A 22,602-nucleotide genomic window follows, 5' to 3' on the forward strand; every position below is an offset into this window, starting at 1 on the left:
ATGTTAGGTTAGGTTTAATTACTTCCGAACAAATACTTTGTAACCTTACCTTAGACAGATGCTGAAAATTGCAGCCTCATGCTGTGTCACTATAGCATTGAATTAATCACATATCAGATTTCGACCTAACACAAACAGTTTAATCTTTTCTCCCCTATTTCCTGCTTCTCATTATTTCCATAATAATCAACATAACCCACTACCATCCCCTGATACTTCAGACACAGACGCTATTCACTCAATTGAGAAATAAATCCGAACCCAAATCTCTTAATTTGAAAATCATACGTATGTGTACTGCAAAATGCAACTTCAAGCAGATCGCAATTATAAATCGATTATTTTAAAAGTAACATAACAAAAATTTCTCTTTTGCATTCAATAATAAATCGATGATCCAGTCAATCCATGTAACATACACTGTTTCTTCTTCCATCAAAATACTGTATTACGTCGGATTTGAGTTAATTAGTAATGATGGAAAATTTAAATGCAGATTCACGCAAATTACTCCGATGGATGCACGCATAAAAGCTTTTAATTACCGTAAAATTGTTATTTACTTCAACGCAGCCGCACATTTCATAACAGATCATAATAACTGACTGTTAGCGAGAATTAAATTAATTTCATTCGATTCACATTCTTGTGACTATATGTAAATCCAAAATATGCAGTGTAAAAAATACAAAAGTACTGAAACAGTTGTATTTCAGTCGGATCGAACCAGACTTTTACGATATAAAAGGGGAAACCGATACAGTATTATAATTTGTTATCAATAACATCTTTTCAAGGTTTGGTCACGAAGAATCAATAATTTCTTAATATTATTCAAATTTACGACATTTCGACCACAACAGCTGAACGACAAATAGTCACTATTTCAAGATTTGATAATAAGAAAATTCTGCCAGAAAAAAAAACTGAATTGGACCAATTCTAAAGGAAGGCGACATTCCGCCATGTTTATGTTTTCGATTCAAAGGAAGAAACGAGACTCATAGCTGGAAAAACGTCATAAATCATTATAATATGAGTGGGGCACTTTTGATAAAACTTGAGACAGCAAAACCTATATACATGATTTACTAAAAAATGGAGGTAAGCACAAATGTCTTTTTGACATTAAAAAGAAAATTTGTGACAACTATTCGAAAGCTGTATTTATTTTTATAGCCCAGAAAAGTATTAAATTGTTGCGTGCATTTTTCCAAACAGATAACCTGGAAAACTCACCTATTCTTAATGCACGAATGCGGGAAGATTTGTTTAAATTCCCTTAAATTTCACAGTTTTACGCTTTCTCAACTGGTCCAAAATACAGTCTTTCTAAATTCCGGGTGAATCTTCCGAATCAAATTGTGACTAGTGGTTATTTAATTGATTCTAAAAACTGTTTTAAAATGTTTTCAACAATAGACAGGTTAGAGCAGTTTTACAATAGGTTTAAATGGTTCGGAGTGCAATTCCAGTTCTGCAAGGAATTGAACTATTTTATGATATAAAATTTATACTAGTCGAAATCAATTTAATACTTTATTCCTGTTATATTCCTGCCAATAATTCGGCGTGATCAAGAATGACTAAATCTATTGGTAACAATGAAATTTGGCAAATTTGAAATTTACCACCAAAGGTTCTTTTTGTAATAGCATAAACATACTGACATAACCAAAAATGTTTTTAATGTCGTGTCAAGTTAAAAAACATTCGGTCAGTGCCAATTACGAGACAAAAAACATCAATATTTTTCAATTGTTTCATTGCCAACAGACTCAGTCATTGTTGATCACGCTGTAGATTAAAATTTACGACGTATTTTCCTGACAATAATGAAATTAATCTTTGATTAGTGCCAACAAAGTATTTGAGAGGAAGCCAAAAAACAACTACAACGTTCCATGTAACAATGTGCTCAACAAAAATTTCTTTTTGTAATTAACGTACCCGAGTACATAATTCATTATAAATTAGTAGAGCGTCTGCTCATAACCAGAGATATGTCAAGTAGCAACATACAGTTTTCATAGCTAAACATGAGAACATTTTAAAATTTAATGAATTTAACGTTCTAAATTATTCAAACTTCATCTTAGAACGTAAAAATCAAACCTCTATTTTTCTCTTCTCCTTTTCACCCAACAACAGTTGTTAAATGCAACAGCTACTTTTAATAATCAACAAGAGCAGGAATTAATGATAAATGTATTTGAATGAGTAATGGTTATCGACTAAGTGCTCTCAACGTAATAGTTAAATTATGGGATTTGTTTAGACAACGGGGTAGCTCTGACAAACTAATTAATTTTAATTGAGTTAATTTAAAATTAAACATGTAATCACAGTTCAAAATATCAGACTATTAGTCTTGAATATTACCTCTCACTCAGCCCTTTCTGAAGTGAAGCCTTAAGCCTCGGGCGGTCTTTGTAAGATAGGCAACCAAATATACGCCAAGGGATGATCCCTTGTTTGGCCTTGAATTTGAAATTCAAGCACAAACAAAACATGGAAATTAACCCCTATTCCTGCTTCCAAGAATATCCCATCGAAAAAACTGAAGGCAATAATTTTTACAAAACAAAACGCTAAGCACCAGATTAAATTCCTAAAATCACGAGGAGTAAAAAACGCATTTAACTTTTCTAATTAGAAACGATGAAATACTACGTTTGCAGAATATATTCATCTTTTTTAATAATAACAACAATGCAATGGCTGGTGCTTTTAATTAAAGCGTATTTATTATTCAAGAACAATTTAAGCCCTTCGGAAAAACACACACATATTGTGATCTAGGGTCGCAATATTGGATTATTTCTCTTACAGCACAAAATTAAAAATATAATGCTAATCTGTCTTTGCAGCTCTATTACTTAATTGAAAAGCGGATATTAAATAAAATATTTTTCGAGAATATCGTCGGAAACAGGATTTTATTTTTAAAGTTTTATTAACCTATAGAATTTATCTTCGCTCCTTTCAAATTAGATTAAAATTTCCTGTTTGTAGAATTATCAAATTTTAATTCGCCTTGTTGAATAATATTATTTAATAACGCATTAAAATTTCAACGGTAAACACGCATATTAATTTCGTTTAATATTTGGGGGTCTAATTAAATGCGGAAAATATCCCTTTTTAATTGAGTTTGTTTTCATTTTATTTTAGACTTCAACCGAATTAAATAAACTGATTGTCCTTACAAAGTTCTTAAATAAATTTATTTCATTTAATTTGAAAATTTAATTCCCATGCTGGGTGGGTAGATATTCAGAATTTCATTTGTTCAAGAACTTCAGACTTCAATATCTTAAATTCAAAATTTTCTGCCCCTAGAGACTTACACATTCCAAACGATGTGTATATCGATATGGCTCTTATAAAATCAAAATTCTTTACATCCCCGCTGGTATTTAAATTATATTTTATTTACATATTCACATATTTCAAGTATTACATATTCTTCAATTCATAACAGACACAGATAAAACTATTTATTGCAAAGATATGATATAAAAGAAACTAAAGCTATAAAAACGACACTATTTCAGTTTATAGTTTTATCATAAAATCGTAGTCAACCGTTTTGCCAATTACTGTTCCCACATTACCGCCTTGCATTTACCACTTAAAATTTAAGTCGATTTTTTTTGACAATTATTGATTTATGTGTGTCAAATAACCTCCGATTTTTCTACAATTTCAGTTGTTCGTAAAGAAATCGATAGATGCCTAATTAGACAGACCCAATTTGTCAACAAACACTCTTTTTTTACGTGTAAATAGTTTTAATACTGTTTACCACCGCTGCATGTGTTATTTATGTTTTGATTAGTTCTACACAGTGATGTGAACAAAATTATATACATAATTCTGTAGAAAATACTGTCACCTTATTATTTTTAATTGTCACATGGGGATTATTGGATTTCGATTTATAAAAAAGATAATAGCTAAAGGCTGTTATTAAAATATGGACCTTTTCGGCAAATGCGTTCCGTAAAACTAAATAATAGTGATTATTTATAAACCATAAATAACCATAGCGATTAAATATTTTCCAAATTTTTGAAGTTTAAAGACATTTTCCAGTTCGATTAAAATGTAGGTACGAGTATACGTCGGCATTTTATTGATTTTATTATACAGATTGTATTATTCATTGAAAGTAAAAAAGATATAACGACGTGAATCAGAAGACATTAATTTAATATTTAGGCAATGCACCGTTTTGATGAAACTGTATAACAATTTAATAAATCCATAGAGAAAGCGCAATAATTTGTACGGAAAATAATATTATTCATAAAATATTTCGTTTATTATTGTGAGAATAATTGGAGTGGTAAAATTAATATAAACGGATTTTATTGAATTTGGATTTGCTAAGTTAAAATTTAAATTATTTAAACAAAATCAATTTAATGTGCAACTTGACACCCTTTACCTTTCAAAATCAAATAATATGGGTTAAATAATTGCCAATCTACTAAAATAAAAAATATAAAACAAAAAATTTGCATGAAGATTGCCAATAAAGTAACTTCTATAAAAGCGTGAGGTTTTAATTTACTTACTGGAAACTGTTTGAAAAGAATTTTCTTGAAATGTAGATGTTCTTATTGATCGTTTTTGTTAGTTTTTCATAAAATAGAAAGTAGCGATAGGTTCTCTGTGCGGTAGGGAAATTGAAAGCAGCTAAAATTCAAATAAATTGAATGCATTTTCAGGGAGACGTCGCAGAGTCGGAGATCAGAATGATTGATTAGAACTTTCTTTTCTCCATCAGTGTAATTTTTGTTTCTCTATCTAACAATTAAATAAAAACATAATTTAACTATTTTTTCTTGGAACTAAATCGTGCTATCGGTAACAGTAAACCAATTCGAAAAATTAAGATACTGTGCATTGATAATACTCCGTGTTATAAATTTAAATAATATTGTGTTTTCTGTACTATTTTAGCATTTAGAAAACAAACTCGTAAACTTTAAACTTGTGGTATACTAATCAGGTAAACCTCAAGGATCGTCCGACGGTAATACCTCCAAAATTGGAATAAACTCCCTACAGAGCGCACTGGTCGAATATCGTCTTGTTAGAACCAATACGCTTCATCATCTTCAGAGCAAATCCCATTCGACTGCGAGATTATTGTATGTGAATGTTGTGTGAAAAGAGCATCGGTTATTTGTCCATGATTCTCCAGAGAAGAGAATAGCATATGTGAGGTCTATATTTACGACGTTTAAAACCCTTTATTTAAGAAGTTCTCCATCTTTTTTTATTCTTCAAAATACCAGACCGCTTGAAACTAAATCATAAATCTAAGCGACTAAAAAATCTCTTTAAAATATAAGAATGCAGTTTTCCTTAGTCATAAATAAAGAAATCCAATCTTCTTCATCGGCATTACTTTCAATACAGTATAATCTTTATCTCATAAAATAAGTGGACTCAGTCTCTTCTCAAAATAAAATATTGTTGCTCTGTGATTCACTCAGATTTTCATCCTTTTGCAATTATCAGTTCACATTTCATTTTGAAATTTACTAAACGCATTTCTATCTGCCCCAAGCCTTATCACAAGCTGAAATACACGGAAAATATGTTTTTAAATCCACAATTGACATATCCAGACTCTTCCGTCATACATTTTCATTTAAAAAAAAACACCAACAACCCATGAATATTTATTTATTGCTGATGGGGAAAATACAATTTTCCATTACCCGTGCATAAAATCATAAAAATTTTCGTCGAATAATAACTGTATGTTAACTGCAGTAATGTGGTTTAAAAAATATATTATCAGTAATAGCGATCTTTACACAAGATTATTTTAGGACTGTTTTACGGCAATTTATTGCATTATTTTAGAATCACTGTCCAATAAAATTAAGGATAAAGGCACCCAATTTTTGAAAAACCTACTTGTCAGAGAGGGTAACGTAAATTAGCGGGGGACTGGCTACGCACGTGCTCCAACTTTAAATGGCCTCTCGAAAAACATTTTGTTATACACCACCGTTTTTCATTGATTTTTGCTTACAAATTTGTCCTTTTTCCTGATGTGACTAATTCGAGAAATATAGCACACCCCATATTCTGAAACGTGCATTTTTAAAGATAATAATCAGTTGAACGAACTTTAACACAAATATATGCATCAAATATAAACTTACGTAATGATGTCAGAACTTTTATTTGAATAAACTACCTAAAAATTATTTACAAGTCATCACTGAAACATAATTATTACATGCTTTTGCCTCCGTAATTTAAATAACACATGTTCCTGTTTATTCTAGATATAGACAAGAAACAATTTTCGGGATTGTTTTCGAGCGCTTAGGGAAATCTACGAGGATACAACTTTTAATTCTCGTTTACAACCTGTAGTTTGTATCACTTTGTACCTGCTTTATATTTAATTTTACAACATGTGAAAAAATCCAATAAAGTTTTATTAACAGAAAGATATCATCTGCAAATAAATAAAAATGTTTCAGGTTTTTTCTTTTTCAAATAAGCATGGGAAAATATTGATGCGTTATGAATTCGATAAGCATTATTAGTAAAGTTATTAACTTATGGAAAAATGTTTAGTAATTTATAAAAAAAAAGCTAATGGCACAAGTCACAATTCTCAATCTTTTAGTTTTTGATCTGAAAACTCCCAAGACCTTAATTTGACCCATGTGGTCTAATGTTTTAAATTCAGACAACAGCAATTTGCATTCAGTTCATCTCATCAAGTTTATTTTACGGAGAAGATACAGTACTTGAGACAAACTTATTTCATTTCAGAATGAAATTCATTACTAGATAGTAAAATCCGAAATTGTATTAGTTTGAAACTTTACCAAGGTACATGCATGTGATCGACGATTAACAGAGCATTAATGAAACATAATAGATTTTCTTGGTAAATTATTCCAAAAACGATTCGATGTGCCTCCACAAAGGAATATTAATTAACATTCCAGTTGCATTCCTTTTCTTTCATCATCGGAATATAATGAGCTAATATTAAACACATATAATATAACACATCCTTTACTTATCGAATACTTTGATAATATTCATGTGCAAGAAATAAGAGAAAACACCACTCTAAAATAATGGAAAAATCCAAGTGTTACATTGCGACGTTTCTGATATGGCAGATTACTTTAATACTTCCAAGCAAATGCAATACCAGCTTAGAGTACCGGCGCATCCGCCATTTTTAATACACCCTCCTATTCTCGATGCTTCACGTCAAATAAAATATCCTTCAGAAGAATCTCAATAAACCATATATGTATTAATAAATATACAAATAAACACTACAACAACCAACATAATAATGTACGTTTCATTTTGATATTGACTTTCACAATGATATTGAACCAAATTTGTAAATAGTGAAAGTCAAACCGCAGTGATATTTACAGTACAAGCCAAATGATTGATGCATTGTCTCTATAGGATTACAACACAATATAACCCGTCTAGAATAATTTTGATATCTACGTATTATACATACTCAGTTCTCACTTGACGAACAAAATCCTCACGGGTTGTCTTTAAAAATTGAATTAAGTAATAACATAGTATTTTAAATTAACTGTAGCTTTAAATTAGGTCAGATTAGAAACAAGGGTTGGAAATTTTTGCGTACATTCCGCTTTGCTTCACCTGATTGTGATGAATTACCGTGAAATGTATTTAGAATTTCATGGAATGTACATATCGAGTTTTGTGGTGTACAACTCCTTAGGAAGTTGGACGGACAACCGCAGTTTTCCTGACGTTTCAGAGACATAGATTAATAACAAGCTATTGGACAGTTATTAGCTTGAAATGGAGTCGGAGCGGTTTTATGGTGTTTTTAGTTCTGCGAGTTCAACAGCTTTCCCGGCAAAGTATTTTCGATTCGACCAACTACATTTGTACATATGTATACATATTTGTGTATTATTGTGTTTTAATTGTTATTGTGGTTTTCGATGTTTAGGATGTGTTAGAGTTGTGTATACGGGCACGGCAATTGCAGTTCTATGTTTTACATTTGTATTCTATCGCAGCCATCCGCACAATGGGGCATATCCCTTATCCATCTAACTGAATAGAGGAAACATTACACTAATCAAAATAATACAACTCCACTTGACACCCCGGGCGCCCATTTGTATCACATGAATGATGAATTATACAAAGATAAGACAAAAATACGTGCAACGAAACCGAATGCGACCTTCTTGTGAGCAGGATAAGTTACGTCGGTGGTGTTACACGGGCCGACATAATCGAGGGTGGTTCTACCACCAGCGCGCACAAAGCGTTGATTCTTCCTTCATTCAATTTGAAACCTTGCCAACCCCCGATATTTTATTTTCATCGAGGACGGGACACCGGCGAATGTTAAAAAATAATTTAATCACTTTATTCTTCTGCAAATGCGATCGCCGAATTCAATTGAATATTGAATATTTGGCCAGCGTTTCGACGGTTCATAATCAACGCTTTGACTGCCAATAAAATTCATCCCTGACGATTCACACACGGATCATTTCTTATTAAATCACGAAAAGTAAATACAATTTTATTTCTGGATTTGACGCAAACATTTCGACGTTATCTTAACGGAAATAAATATTTTCAAAGTTTCTAGTGCAATAACTTACACAGAACGTTTCCATTATTGCGACAAATTGTGCCAGACGTAAAGTGATGGCGTACCTATATTTTCTTTATCCAAAAACTACTCACAAACAAAACGTCTCTCTTCATCTGGAGTTTCCATTTTCCATATAACTTTTGAACATTAAATTCTCCCTTTTTCACTTGAATAAAATATGAATTCGTTCTAGTTTCGGTTAGTTAAATTATCACTTCTTCAGACACTTCTACTTATGATTCGAAAATAAAAAATTCAACTTCAAAATGGCTAGATCACATGCGAGGTCTCGGTCGTTCAAGACTAGTAATGAAACGGTTATCCACAACGCTTTCTGGATGAAATTCACTTTTTCTGCCTTGACTGGCTCGATTTTTCATTAGTACGAAAATCCATCCCATTTCCACGCAATTTGCTACCAAACCCATTTAAATAATGTTGATAGTTGATATATAATAAACGACTTGAATTGAACTTATGCATTGTATTCACTCGGCAATAAATTTACTACCGAGTAGCATCTTCTGCACATGAGAGTCTTAACATTGAACGCAATTCTAATTTAGTCAATTTTCTACAAACGTCTTTGTCAGAAATACGATGTAGACCCACTATATGTATATACATCACTAACCCAATTTCTAAGTTAAATGTGAACAAAATTTCATTTTCTTGGGATAAATTTAGACTGTGTGACAGCTTCAGGATGATATTTATTTTCAACACCCTCGCAGTTCGGATAAAAAATATCTTAGCTAAGTGCAGGATTTTTTTTTAATATTTAAATATAAATTTGTAACAGGATCTCGACTTCCCTTTGTTCTAAAAAATTTAAATCGCGAGGAGGGCAACACAATGAAAATCGTTCATGGCGCTGAAAGCTCTTCAAATTTTACACAAGGTTCCGGTAATTGCTGACGTTGCAGGCATCTTCGATTGATGACAGCTCAGGTGCAGATCCGGGCTCAAAAACGCTCTATTATAAATTACACAAAAAAAAACAAATCTATTGTTAAAATAAACACCATAAAAGGTATATTATTATACTCATGTCACATCGTGAGGAAGTTCCTTAACATTGACACAGAACATAATACACAACAAAGTCAACATGCGGAGGCAAGACGCCGGTAATTATGTTGATAGGCACTGCACTATTACTTGATAGTAATATCCGTAATAGTGTATGTACTCCGGCAAAATTGCCGTGCCGCCGGGTGGAGGTGAGATAGTTCATTTTTATTAACATTGCGGTGAACGTAAAAAAATGTTGATATAAAACTATCAACTTTCGTGGTTATTAGTCAGATCTAGTATCAACGTCTCGTTGTGGTTGTCGCTTTTCGGCCAACACGAATACCAATTTCTCTAAATAATAAAGATCCTCCACGCGAACCAATAATTGCACTCAGTTGAAAACCGGCCAATTCATTCAAATTACTGAGCGCATACACTTAGGGTGTAGTATTTTAATATAAAGAAGGAGCATGAACTTGGAAATATGCTGAGCATAAATTAATTATTACTTTATTGAAGCTTTCTGTAAACATCGGTTGGGGCCGCCTTCATAATCAAAATGAATAAGAAATTTCAAATTTAATAAACCGAATCGATAAGTTGACCATTCAGTTTTTCATTATATCAAAGACTAATATTTAAAAACGTCATAAAATAAATCATGTTTGATAAAAATACATACATACTTACATCGGATAATAATAAACTCGCTGTTAAATGTAACAAAACAAAGTCAAAATCCTTTCTCGATAACAAAACTAAAATAAATTGCAATCTTGTCCTATATTTTTAAATTGTACATTTTTGTTAAGTTTATATTATCAAGCAGCTGCCAACATTTTAACAGCATTAATTTAATGTATAATAATAACAATAAAAGCCCCATGAAAAAAATAACAAAACCTTCTACAGTTAATGTTCTTCTCACCGTTTTGCACATTCAAGAGCAATCATCATTTATGAACCATTCAAAAATAATCAAAATTTATACCTTCCTCGACTTTTTTCAGCCGAGTTATAAAATTATTATTCATATACAGGCCTCGTCCCTTGACAGCGACATTCATCTTTCTTAAGACATCAAAAAACAATTTTTTCTTAAATTATATACGATAACGAAAATTATAGATTAGCATAGTCAACATATTTTGTGGCACTTTATTTCGTTAAACGTAAACAGAACTTGCGGTGTTCTAAACTAGCAAATTTTCAACTTTGATTATGTTTGAACACAAAATAAACAGTTTGAATTGTCGAATAGTTGTCAGAAGTGAAAACGTTGATACGAATGTATCATTCACAACGTTCAGTTTGGTCAAGATGATCTCAAAAAAATCATTTTTCATTTACCACTTGACCGTTACAAGCAAAATGGAACTCGATATAAACAAATGTTTTCACTTTAAAATGTTACATTTTTAGTGTTTGTTTTATACCTTACTTCCCTATTATCTGCTTTTCATTGCGGTTATTCTGCAACAACCTAAAAATGTAACCAGGAATTTTTATACGAAACTGGAGCGCAGCTTGTTTTACAAACACTACACTAATACAATAAAATAATACACGTGTTAGGCGATATTAGTGTTTGGTTTTTCACAAACAAATGTTCCACATTACTTCAGTGCACACAACAAACAATGAATTGTTGTTAAAAAATTTCTTTACATTTGCTGATGTGTAGTAAATGCGTCGCTCCATAATTCATAATTCGCATTTTTCTAAATAAAAACTCTTAATTGAGATCATATTGAATAGCACTTTTATTACGTTCCGAGCCATTGTATTTGATATCGGAAGCGAACAGTTTCATTAAGCCTTCAATGGCCTTTTAAAAAGTTCTGTTATTTTTTTCATTTACTTGACGAAAACAAAACATTTCCTGTACAATTTACGTTTTAATTGTGTTTTAAAAGGGGCATAAAAATAATAAGATTACTACCTTTTAATATGAGAACAAAGAATAACGATATCATTAATAAACTCCTTACTTCTTTTTTTTCCTAATGAGTTACTAAAGAGAATTAATAAAGCTCTTTCTCGTCGAGGAAAGGAAGATGCCCTTTTTAAGCACATCCGGTAAATTTCTTTAACCAATATTTAAAGAAAAAGCCATTTACACGCTATATTATTTTTTCAATTAATTAATTACCTTCAAATAAAATCTTATCAAATAAAAAGATTAGGAAATTCCTCTTTTTTATAAAACAATATTTTCAGTCTGAATATTTCAGAGGAGGAAATAAAAATAAAGAATAAAGGAGAATCTTCCGTACACAAGTATTTCATATTCGGAACAGATGAAAGGCTGAGCCATTAGATCACTCGTAGCGTTATAAAAAATGACGGATGTGAAAATTGTTTTCTGTAACCGTGAAAATTGTCGGTAATTTTGTTACGTAAAAATGTTTTTGTATTATAATGAACACTTGTGGAGACAAAAGAAATACAGTAGTTATATTTCGTTTTTGCAATTGTTCTTGAATCGGATATGGCTACATTTGTCCTGATGGTTTTATAAAGCTTTCAAATTAATTACGTTGAAAAAGTTATTTATGTATAGGAGATTAGAAAAATCGAGTATAAATTTTTATAATGGTGAAAAAATGTAAATGTGCCACCGCAGTAGTCTAAGAAGTAGTGATAAAAGTAAAAGAGAAAAGAAGATACTGGTTGTAATTAGTAGATTAAGATTTTAAGCTCCTTGTCGAGGGCTGTGCGATCCAATAATCACTTTTTACCACAAACTCTTTTCCATGCTACACATTGACCAACCTCTCCTTGCAACCCCAAAATGCAGTTGGAACAAGAAAAATGAAAAATTCAATCTTTCTCCTCGAGACATTAATTTGCTAGTTTATAATGAGATTACTTACAAGTATGAATTCGGTATAATATTTGACGTTCAGTTCATAGACGGTACATATTTGTTTTTCACATGCGAAAACAACTGGAAAACATGTTTTTTTACTGTTTGAAAATTTAATCAAATGAACTTGCTTGTTGCAAAAAAAGCGACAATTAATTCGCAGTAGTTTATCACTACGTTTTGGTTGTATGGCTTGGTTTAAATCACGGGCAATGTATTCCAACTATTGCACTGAAATATATCATTATGAAATCGGAACAAACGAAAAAGCGTTTTGTATCGAAACAGCGCTGCAAACTCCGCATTTATTAAAAATGCATTGATGCCAAATTTACAATGGCACACTTTTCTTCCCGAGGCAACGTTCAAGAACCCTTTCATGAATCATGAGAAAAACCCACCATCTGATTACGATTGTTGGGGCAGCTGCTTCTAACTTTCAATAATAATAATCAAACCACCACTTGCTTTATCTTAGGTAATTTTGTACAACACTACTCAAAATATATCGACAGAATAAATGTAACCAATAAAAGAACACGAAAAATACATTTTTTTTTTAACCGTGACGAATATATACGTTAATGTAGAATACAGTTTATTTTAATATTTCTCAGATTTAAATTTTTATTACTTTTTCAAGTGGCCTGTCAATAAACCGAATAGATTAAACCGTCTTGTTATTTCGTTTATCTGTAGCAGCAGGATTCTGTATCGAATTGCTATTGACAGAAAAAATAAAATTGTTCATTTAACAAGTAAAAGATTTTTATGGGATTGTTTTCATTTCAGGGTTGGCGAGAATGGCGAATGGAATGTGATAGATGGAATTCTTACTCCGAACAACGAGAGCAGTTACCAAGTTACAAGCTTGCACCCTTACACAGTGTACAGTTTCAGGGTGGTAGCAGTGAATGCGATGGGGGCCAGTCACCCAAGTAAAGAGTCCTATTACATGGTTACACTGCGAGAGGGTAAGCACAAGCAGGAATTGCCCTCGACTGCTTTTATAACGAGCACCAAGAATGTGTTGAGATCCTCCCAAATTGTTCATTTCTACCTTAACTCATCCACTTTAACAAACAACATTGCACAATAAATCATAAAATCTCTGAAAAACAACTTAATTACAGCACTCGCTAAACGCTTCATCCGATAAACATTTTAAATCTTTTCAGATATTTTCACTCGACGATTTTTCATAAAAAGAAAAATACCTCGCTGAATAAAGATCGTTACAGGACGGTCCACTTAAAATTCCCAAAACTCTCGCCAAACCGCAGGAAAGTTAGGTTCAATAGCTCTTTGTTAATTATTCCGACTAATTAGGAAATTGAATGGACGAAAACGGTTCATAAAAAACCCTTTTTAATTATCTGGAATTATTGGACCCTCTCGTTAAACATAATATAGACACCTTAGTTGGTTATATTGCATTGTTTGGCTAATGTCTGAATATGCAGTCTTAGGGTCGAATTCCTAAACAAGTCATTACAACTCTACTATGTTGTCATTAAGGATATCCTAAACCTAAAGTTGACCTCCATGAAGATTACTATTTGTGGCAATAGCTTATACAAAATTACAAAATAAATCCTTCCGTGCATGCCATTCACAAAATCCTTAACTGAATCAATTTTAGTTAATCAGTTTTTTTTTTTTATAAAGAGGATTTTGACAGTAACCTTCAAAATTGCTCTGGAAACAACAGAACTATTACATAAAAGTTAAGCCATAATAAATCACAGAAACAAAACCTGTAAATTCTGTCGTGACGTTGTTAATAATATACCGTTCCTAAAAATAAGAAAAAAAAACTGTTGATAAAATAATTTCCACGAATAATGAAATTATTCCGAAAAAATATTCTTATCCGACATATTATTCTTGAGGAAACGAAGAAACACCGATGACGTGTTTAAAAATTCCAATCGATTTTCTAATGTAAGTACACGTATTTGGTTCTAATAATAGATGTGCGCCTGGAAATCCCATCCCCAACTAATGAAAATTAAATGTATTATTTATAGATGTCCCCATCTTTTCACGCCAGTAAATAAAAAATGGACACTTCATTGCTGGGTCACGTCGGGCTAATGTTTAAATTCTCAGCAAATATTTCCGGAATACATTAAAATTTACCCTCATTCTTAATCCAGGTATATGTCCATGGCCACTCACTGTCACAAATCATTCACAACTAATGACGCCCTAATGTGTTTTCTAATTAGGTAACCACAAAATCGATTTCTTTCGTTGCAAAAACCCAACGAATTACGTTTAACCTAGAGTGAAATTACCAACAATAAAAGTTCAATTTGAAAACGTGACATTTTCGATCAGACCGTTATTAGGGATAAAACATGGCAGTCGGATGCTGCCTTAAAGACCTGGTCTCTCAAAGGCCAGAATGTATCAAAACTAGTTTAGATTAAATTCAATTGAGTCTTTGTCAAATTGTAAAAGCTTGGAAAGCGAAACAAACACCCCGACTGTACGTTAAACGACTGCAACCCAATGGGACTGTAAAGAAATCATCTGATATTTTAAAATTTGGACAGTGCTATCTTTAAAAAAATGAGTACACCAAACAAACGATTATTATTATCGTCTTTCGGGGTTGGTATCTCTCGAAATAATTTTTAAAAAATTACCATAAACGCCGAGATACGAAAATATTAATTTCGTTAGGGGTAAATATGTTGAGTAGTTTAAAAAAAAAGAAATGTCGTCATGTATTGTTGAAAAGTGCAGTGTAGTTTCACTAAACGCTATTTCCGACTTTATGCCTTTAACATTTCCACCCCCCGAGCAAATACCCGAAAACACACCACCAACAGTCGGTTAAGACAAGCGGAAAACGAAGAACTGTCAGCTCCCTGGAAGGCATCGGTAGACCATTGTATGTATTGTAACTCGCCGAAACTGACATGTACGCAAGTTTGCATTTCGTTATTTTTCCCCTGCTTGTTATCCAAACACCAATAATAATAATTAGACGATACTCCTCGCAGGAAAATACGTTTGTATCTGGTGCAGATGTAACATATTGCTGCGCTACAAATAAAACATTCGATATTCGTTCGATATTACGCCGTGTGAAAAGTTATACCTTACTATTTTATAAATTTAACCGTTTATAAATTGAACATAAATGTATCACTTCTTATTGCAAAACAACATAAAAATACGCGAGGAAATGTTGTTTATATTTTTATTTTGTTTGAGTATTGATTTCAATCCATCTGAACAGAAGAAATATTTCTGCGGTTTTGGCGCGGCAAAAGAATAATACTCCTATAAGAAATTCTTACACATTTATGTTTCATTGAATTTTGTGCAGAATATATTTCATTTGTTTTATGTTATTACATGTTGGTGGTGTATTTATTTACTGTGACGTGAAAATGATGGATACTGAGAATTGTGGATTTTGATTTGTTTTATAATATAATTCCGGCGGTTTATTCTTTGCTACCCGCGTATAAAAGGTGGCCAAAGTACCAACCTATTTATAACTAAAAAGGGTCGAATAAAGAGTTGCCATATGTATGTATCGGGTGTTTTTTAAAATTTCACCTCAAAGTAGGCATTGAAGAGTCGACTGTGAACGCACCACTCGTCGGTAAAAACGTAAGATTTAAACAGCTGATCCGTGATCCATAATCCGTATAGTGCGTTCACAATCGACTCTTCAACGCCTACTTTGAGGTGAAATTTAAAAAAATACCCGATATAAATAACAAGTGTGTGGACCACGACCTGTTCATTTCATTAAAAATGCTTTATGAAAATGTTTCCGAGAAAGAGCCAATTTCCGCCGATGAGGGCGCCACAAAACGGGCGCTTCATGCTTAAATAATAAAATAATCAATGCGCAATATAACAAAGGACAATAACAACACTAAACACAAAAACAACAAACAACAAGGAAAATATTCAGGAATTTCATTTCAAAGCAGCAAAAAACAAAGAGTTTTTTTACTTCAAATTCAAAATGTCATTTCAACAAGAAAAATTCTCGGTAACAAAAACTTAGGATGAATAATATCCCCAAAAAGCGCCCGTACACTAGCGCTCTGCGGGGATCACTCAAACTGCACTTTTGAACAGGCCGGTTATTCGGTTGTAATATAGCAGGTCATGGTGTGGACAATCGAGTACATTCCGTCACAAAACAGAAGACACTTTCATCGATAATCCTCTACTTCTGACTCGCTTTATACTTGCTGCATATCGTAAAACCGAACCCCTACCGGGTTGGCCTTCAAATCAAATATATCGGTGAATTTACAGCCGACCGCGGGTGTATTTTTAAACCGAGAAGGGGTTGAATTTTTAGATTTTAACAAAAGTTTAGTGGGCATGTAGCATATACAGAGATGGTACATACAGAGTGATTTTGAAACTTGTAGAGATATTTTAATCACGAGCTACTGACTTCATGCAGAACTCGGAAAAAATATTTAAAAAATTCTGTCAAAAAATAAAATGAATTTATTTTTTGAACTACAACTTTTTTTAATTGCTTTTAGTTTTCTACGTTGTCCTACAACTTCGTAGTTTCGGCACATTTTAAAAATACACCCTTGTATATCATGTTTTATAAAATGTACGCCAATGCGAAGTAACCTATAGGAAATATGCTTTAAAACAAGGAAACCGCATTGGTGTACGTTTTATAAAATATGATATACAGGGTGTATTTTTAAAATGTGCCGAAATTTTACTTACAAGGTTGTTTGACAACGTAGAAGACTAAAAGCAATTAAAAAAAATTGTAGCTCAAAAAATAAATGTCATTTTATTTTTTGACATAGAATTTTTTAAACATTTTTTCCGAGTTCTACATGAAGCCAGTAGCTCGTGATTAAAATATCTGCACAACTTTCAAAATCAGCCTGTACATACAAGGGCTGTCCGACGGAAAGTGAACCTCGCGTTGATGCTTGCTGACTTATGATGATATGCACACATGAACTGGCAGTACCACAATAAAATTTCATCTGTTTCTTTGGTCATTTTCGAATATCGATAATTAAAAACGCATAGTACACTTGCACTGTGGTAACTATAATAATACATGGATGTTTGACCCGGTGAGGTCGAATGTTTTTGAATAAAGACTTGTTAATAATAATAACAATTTATTAACGTTTTACCAGCTCACTCCGTTCGAAGTGTGCTGGTTGAGGTACAGATCTCGAATGGAGTGAGCTGGTAAAACGTTAATAAATTGTTATTATTATTAACAAGTCTTTATTCAAAAACATTCGACCTCACCGGGTCAAACAATAGATCTGTATCAAAATACCTTGTTCAGACGCTAGTGAGGTACTGCCCAGTACTTATTCGGAACTGGCACAATTTTTGACAATCTTAAAAAAATAAACCCAAACTTTTGAAACAAGTAGCGAAGTTTCCGGCAGCTACATGAAAATATTTAAAAAAATCGAAAAAAAACAGTACTCATTAACAAATACCAAATAAATACCAGGTGTATACTAAAAATATTGACACCCTTCTACCCGGAATGCCGAGTTGGATGTTGACAAAAAAATTTTCAACTGTGTGCAGATAATGCGGACCCACATTTTGTGCATCGTAACCGATAATAAAATCTGGATATACCAGCATGATTTGGAATCTAAACAAGGGTCCTCGATATAAGGAATAAAGAGGGGTGTAAGGGCACCAAAGAAGTGTAAGGTTCAGTCTGGTAAACTGATGGCGACGGAATTTTTAAACTGAGAGAGAGAGAGTATTGATAAATGACTATTTACAAAACTTTTCTAGCAAATGCAAATATTTTTCCAAATAAATTGTTCAACTGCGAGAAACCATAAAGCAAATGGAACGTACACTTTGAAAAGGAATATCGTTACCGTGGCCTGATTCACTCAGCTCAAATTGCGTGTCGTACGGGAATCGGGGTTTGAATAAATTAATCAACCGCCTTACATCCCTGATCTGACTCCTGGTAATTTCTTATGGAAAGATTTGGAAAAAGAGTTACAGGACCGAAATCAGTTAGTACCACAAACTCGGTTTCCACCAGAGTTATATTACCTCATCATTGCTTGATTTGAACAAAAGTAGTAACATGTTTAATTAAATTTTAAAACATTTTTTCCGACTTTGTTAAACAACGGTTTCACGTTATGACGAAAAAACGTTCAAATAAACAAAAATATTAAAATCAAAATTAATGAAATAGAATCCTGACCACGAGCCCTCCTGGTTTTAAAAATTGATCTTTTCAAAATTAATTAATATTTTCAAGGGTGATTCACATTCCATCGTCGGCCCGACCTCGTTTATTAAACAACTTAAAATAAAAAAACATTTTTGTATCAGGAAGTTTGTTAACATCAGTTTTCTCTCCTTTAAAACACTTTTTAAATGTTTGATCGGTTCTAACATTCAGTAACTCACGTCACTGCGTGGTATTTTAACACGCTGTATATGAAACTTGAAAAAGGTAGCAACGACTTCTATTAGCATTATTTTCCATATCATCGCTCATATCATTAATATTCTGTTGACGATTTTCTTCATCGTTTGACATGTTATTATTGGATTTTTTTGGGTAGCGGTTTCGGCGACGTTCATTTATAAATACATTAAACAGATCAGCAGTGGTGATGCAATAAATAAATCGACTAATATCGATATTTCAAATGTGAACATAATAAGCTTAAAAAACGCGTTTAAGAAAAATTCAAAAAATTCTGCAACTATAGGAGTTTGACTATTAATATACAGGCTGGAACAAAAGTATCAAATATTGGCTGTAACTTTTTAATTTGACAATTTATGAAAAAAGGTTTAATATAAATATTGATTGGTGTATTATCCTGCATCATCTGGTCTTTCTAGTTTGTTCCTATCTTCTTTTGTTTCGCTGCTACGGCGACCAACTTTGGTTTTTTAAATAGCACCCATACATTTTTTGTGTGATTTTCAAACAAGCGTATCTTTCTGTATTCATAAATACAGTTTTGCCATTATGGGGAAAAAGAATAAAATTTAAAAAAAAAATAAACAAAGGTGATAAAATTAACTTACTAATGCCCGGTTTCTAGAACGGACCGATAACTTAACGGCCGGTTAAATCAAGCGTTGCTATAGAAACGCTAGAAAGTGACCAATCACATTACATGATTTTTGTATTTATCGGAGAGGTAACTAACTGACCAAATAAAATGTTTCCAGAAACCGGGCCTTAGTAATAAAATGCAATATCAAGAATGTTGACAATTTTTGTTGAACGTCATGCATGATAATAAACCAAACAATTTTTATATTAAACATTTTTTCATAATTTTACAAATTAAAAAGTTACAGCGTTTATTTGATACTTTTGTTTCACTCGGTATAGAAAATGCTCAAAAAATATAACAAAAATCATTTTGCGTTTTAAATTCACCCTTAAGTGAAGCTTCAAACTTTATTGTTCCCAATACAGAAGAGTTCTTTATGTCATACTCAAATTGATCCTTACCAGAAGAAAAGCTCAAAGGAAAGTTCAACCAAGTTGCAACCGGAGCAGTTATAATTATATTATGAATAAATTATTGTTTATTTAATTAATAAGAGTAGGACCCTTATCAAACTTGCAGCAAATCGGTGCTTTGTTTGGTATAAAAGAGAAAAATTTTAACATAACCCATGACGCTCACTCTTTGATTATTTTTTGGACTTTCATATATTTTTTTCAATAAACATATGTATTTTCCTTGTCCTGATCAATTTCTAAATGTAAACATTTTATCATGAATGATCAAGAGAGAAATGTTTAAACTAATTAGGATTAATTGTGAGAAATATTTAGGGAATGTTAAAAATTTCGTATGAAAGGAACGTGTGATAATCCTGAGACGACGATAATCCTGCGACGACGATGCGTCAAAGTTGTGGCGACGATTAAACCCTATAAATTGATGGAAATTAAAGGGTAGAGTGAAAGGCATTTATAGTTCTATCTAGTATCGGGTCGTCATGGAGTCGAACGGCAGATACGTGTAGATATCTTTATAGAATCTGGAAACAATCTATTTTGCGAAATATCCGTGTTATTGACCGTGGAATGTATGTTATAGTGTAGGTTGAACAAAGGGTGGCGGATTTATGGGAGATTGATTGGTGTTGAAATGGGTTTGTTTTGGCTATGAGTGTACGTGTTTGCGGTGAATATTTATAAGTAGATTCGGAAGTAAATTATGCAGAAACAACAAAGCATATGGCCGTTATGGGCCATGTGACGGTAGTCAGACGTCGGTGGTTGGACTATGACGAGTCAGCGTGGTGGCTGATGATGGTTGATGGTGGTTTTGGTGCTGTTAGTGTAACGGTGGAATGCTCGATTGGCATTGTGTTGGGAGTCGAGCCTCGGCCATGACGTGTATCGATTCAGCCCTATCCCTAAATATCAATAAAATCGGCAGTTTGAAAAAAGCGATCTACATTTTATTACTAACTTTTCCCTCGGTTTAACATCATTACTTCCCTCGGATGCATTAAATCGTATTATGAAAAACGAACTCGTAAAAGTTTGGCCGTGTCGGCGGTTATATTTAGGGCGGGCTCGTCCATTTTTTATTGTCTTTATAAAGTTGTCGGAAATGAATACGCACCATAACGCGGTAACGTGAGGCGATAACAACCCCGCCGGTCACCGGCTGGGGGATGCGGGATGCAAAAAGTGACCGCACATTATCCCGACTTTATTTTACTCGGGAACAAAGTTCTGTCTCGTCTAAGAAACCCGATCTAAGTGATCGGATCGGATTAAAGGCGTGTCGAAAAACGCTTTTGAAGTGATCCTTTTGAACAAGATCCGAAGTAACACTATCAAATGCTAGCTTTCTAAACCATTCGATGATAAAGTGAAGTCTTTGTGAGAAGATTTCATCTAATCTATGATGATGCACGTTTGATGTGTGTTACTGCGGCCAATGGTCTACACCCTTCCACGATCGCGATCTTGCCTCTACGGCACCCCAGCGACTTCAGAATCGACGCAATTAGAATCGGATCAGACATCTGGGGCCTCCAGCCCGACCAGACGAAAACCCATCCACCCCGGAACAACTTCGACGGACCTCATCCACAGAATAAAGCCTATTACGTTTTTCCACCCTTCCACGTTCTGCGTGTCTGTCCCGAGTCTCGCGTGTATTCCTACTAAATATTTCCCCTGTTAATCTAATTTTAAACAACGCTCTTTTTAACCCATGCCACAATTGATTTATTTTATGGATCGACGGATCTTTAATTTCCTCACAAGCTGTACCAATCGATTTTATCTGTGAAACGAACACTTCTCACAAACTCCAGGTTTTAACAAACAATGGCCGCATTTATTCCACTTTTGAACAATACATTATTGTACTGCAAATATCAATTTCAATAGGTTAAATTTTTATTAACACACACATACACACACGCGCGCACGCACACACAAGAAAAAATTGTGAAAAATACCCACTCAATCCTACATAATTCCCTTACTTTTTATTTTACGATAATAGGTATTCATGAGGATTATTTCTGTTTCTTTTCGTGAATTCAACAAAAAACGTATATGCCAGAAGATCTTTCATTCACAAAAAAATTGTAAATTTATCATTCGCAGGCCTGAATCATTCTGATTATTGACCACAAGGACCGGCGAAAAACTCTCTTTTATCCTCACACAATGATATTCCCATTATCATCCCCAAAAAAATCTCCGACATTCGATAGTTGATCAAACTGAACTGAACTGAGTTTTCACACATTCTGCTTATCGAAAATTTTAATAACGAAATCTAAATTTTCCCTCCAGTGGCAGTTTACACTTTTCTTACTTAATCCACACTTGCTTCTACAACACTGAACCTTTATTGATCTTTCCCGGTTGTTAGTTAACTTGAATTAAAGGGCACCATTATAATCACTAAATTGGTATTTGTAGTCTTAAGACAATTTATATTATCTAAAATTTTCGTAAGCCTCCTGATTCTCACTAAGCTTTGGATTTGTCCTTCTCGCCGCTCTTGGT

General features: G+C 32.9%; 1 protein-coding gene across 3 annotated transcripts in view; it reads left to right on the forward strand.

The window, feature by feature from the left end:
• The window catches only part of Ptp99A (Protein tyrosine phosphatase 99A), a 146,235-nt gene that overhangs the window by 104,273 nt on the left and 19,360 nt on the right, over nt 1-22,602 (forward strand). For all 3 annotated transcript variants that reach the window (XM_069060255.1, XM_069060254.1, XM_069060256.1), the window contains exon 4: nt 13,350-13,531. In XM_069060255.1, the coding sequence (XP_068916356.1) occupies nt 13,350-13,531 (182 nt within the window). The remainder of the gene's footprint in view (nt 1-13,349; nt 13,532-22,602) is intronic.

The sequence above is a fragment of the Tenebrio molitor genome, chromosome X (assembly GCF_963966145.1).
Source record: "Tenebrio molitor chromosome X, icTenMoli1.1, whole genome shotgun sequence".
NCBI classification, from domain to species: Eukaryota; Metazoa; Arthropoda; class Insecta; order Coleoptera; family Tenebrionidae; genus Tenebrio; species Tenebrio molitor.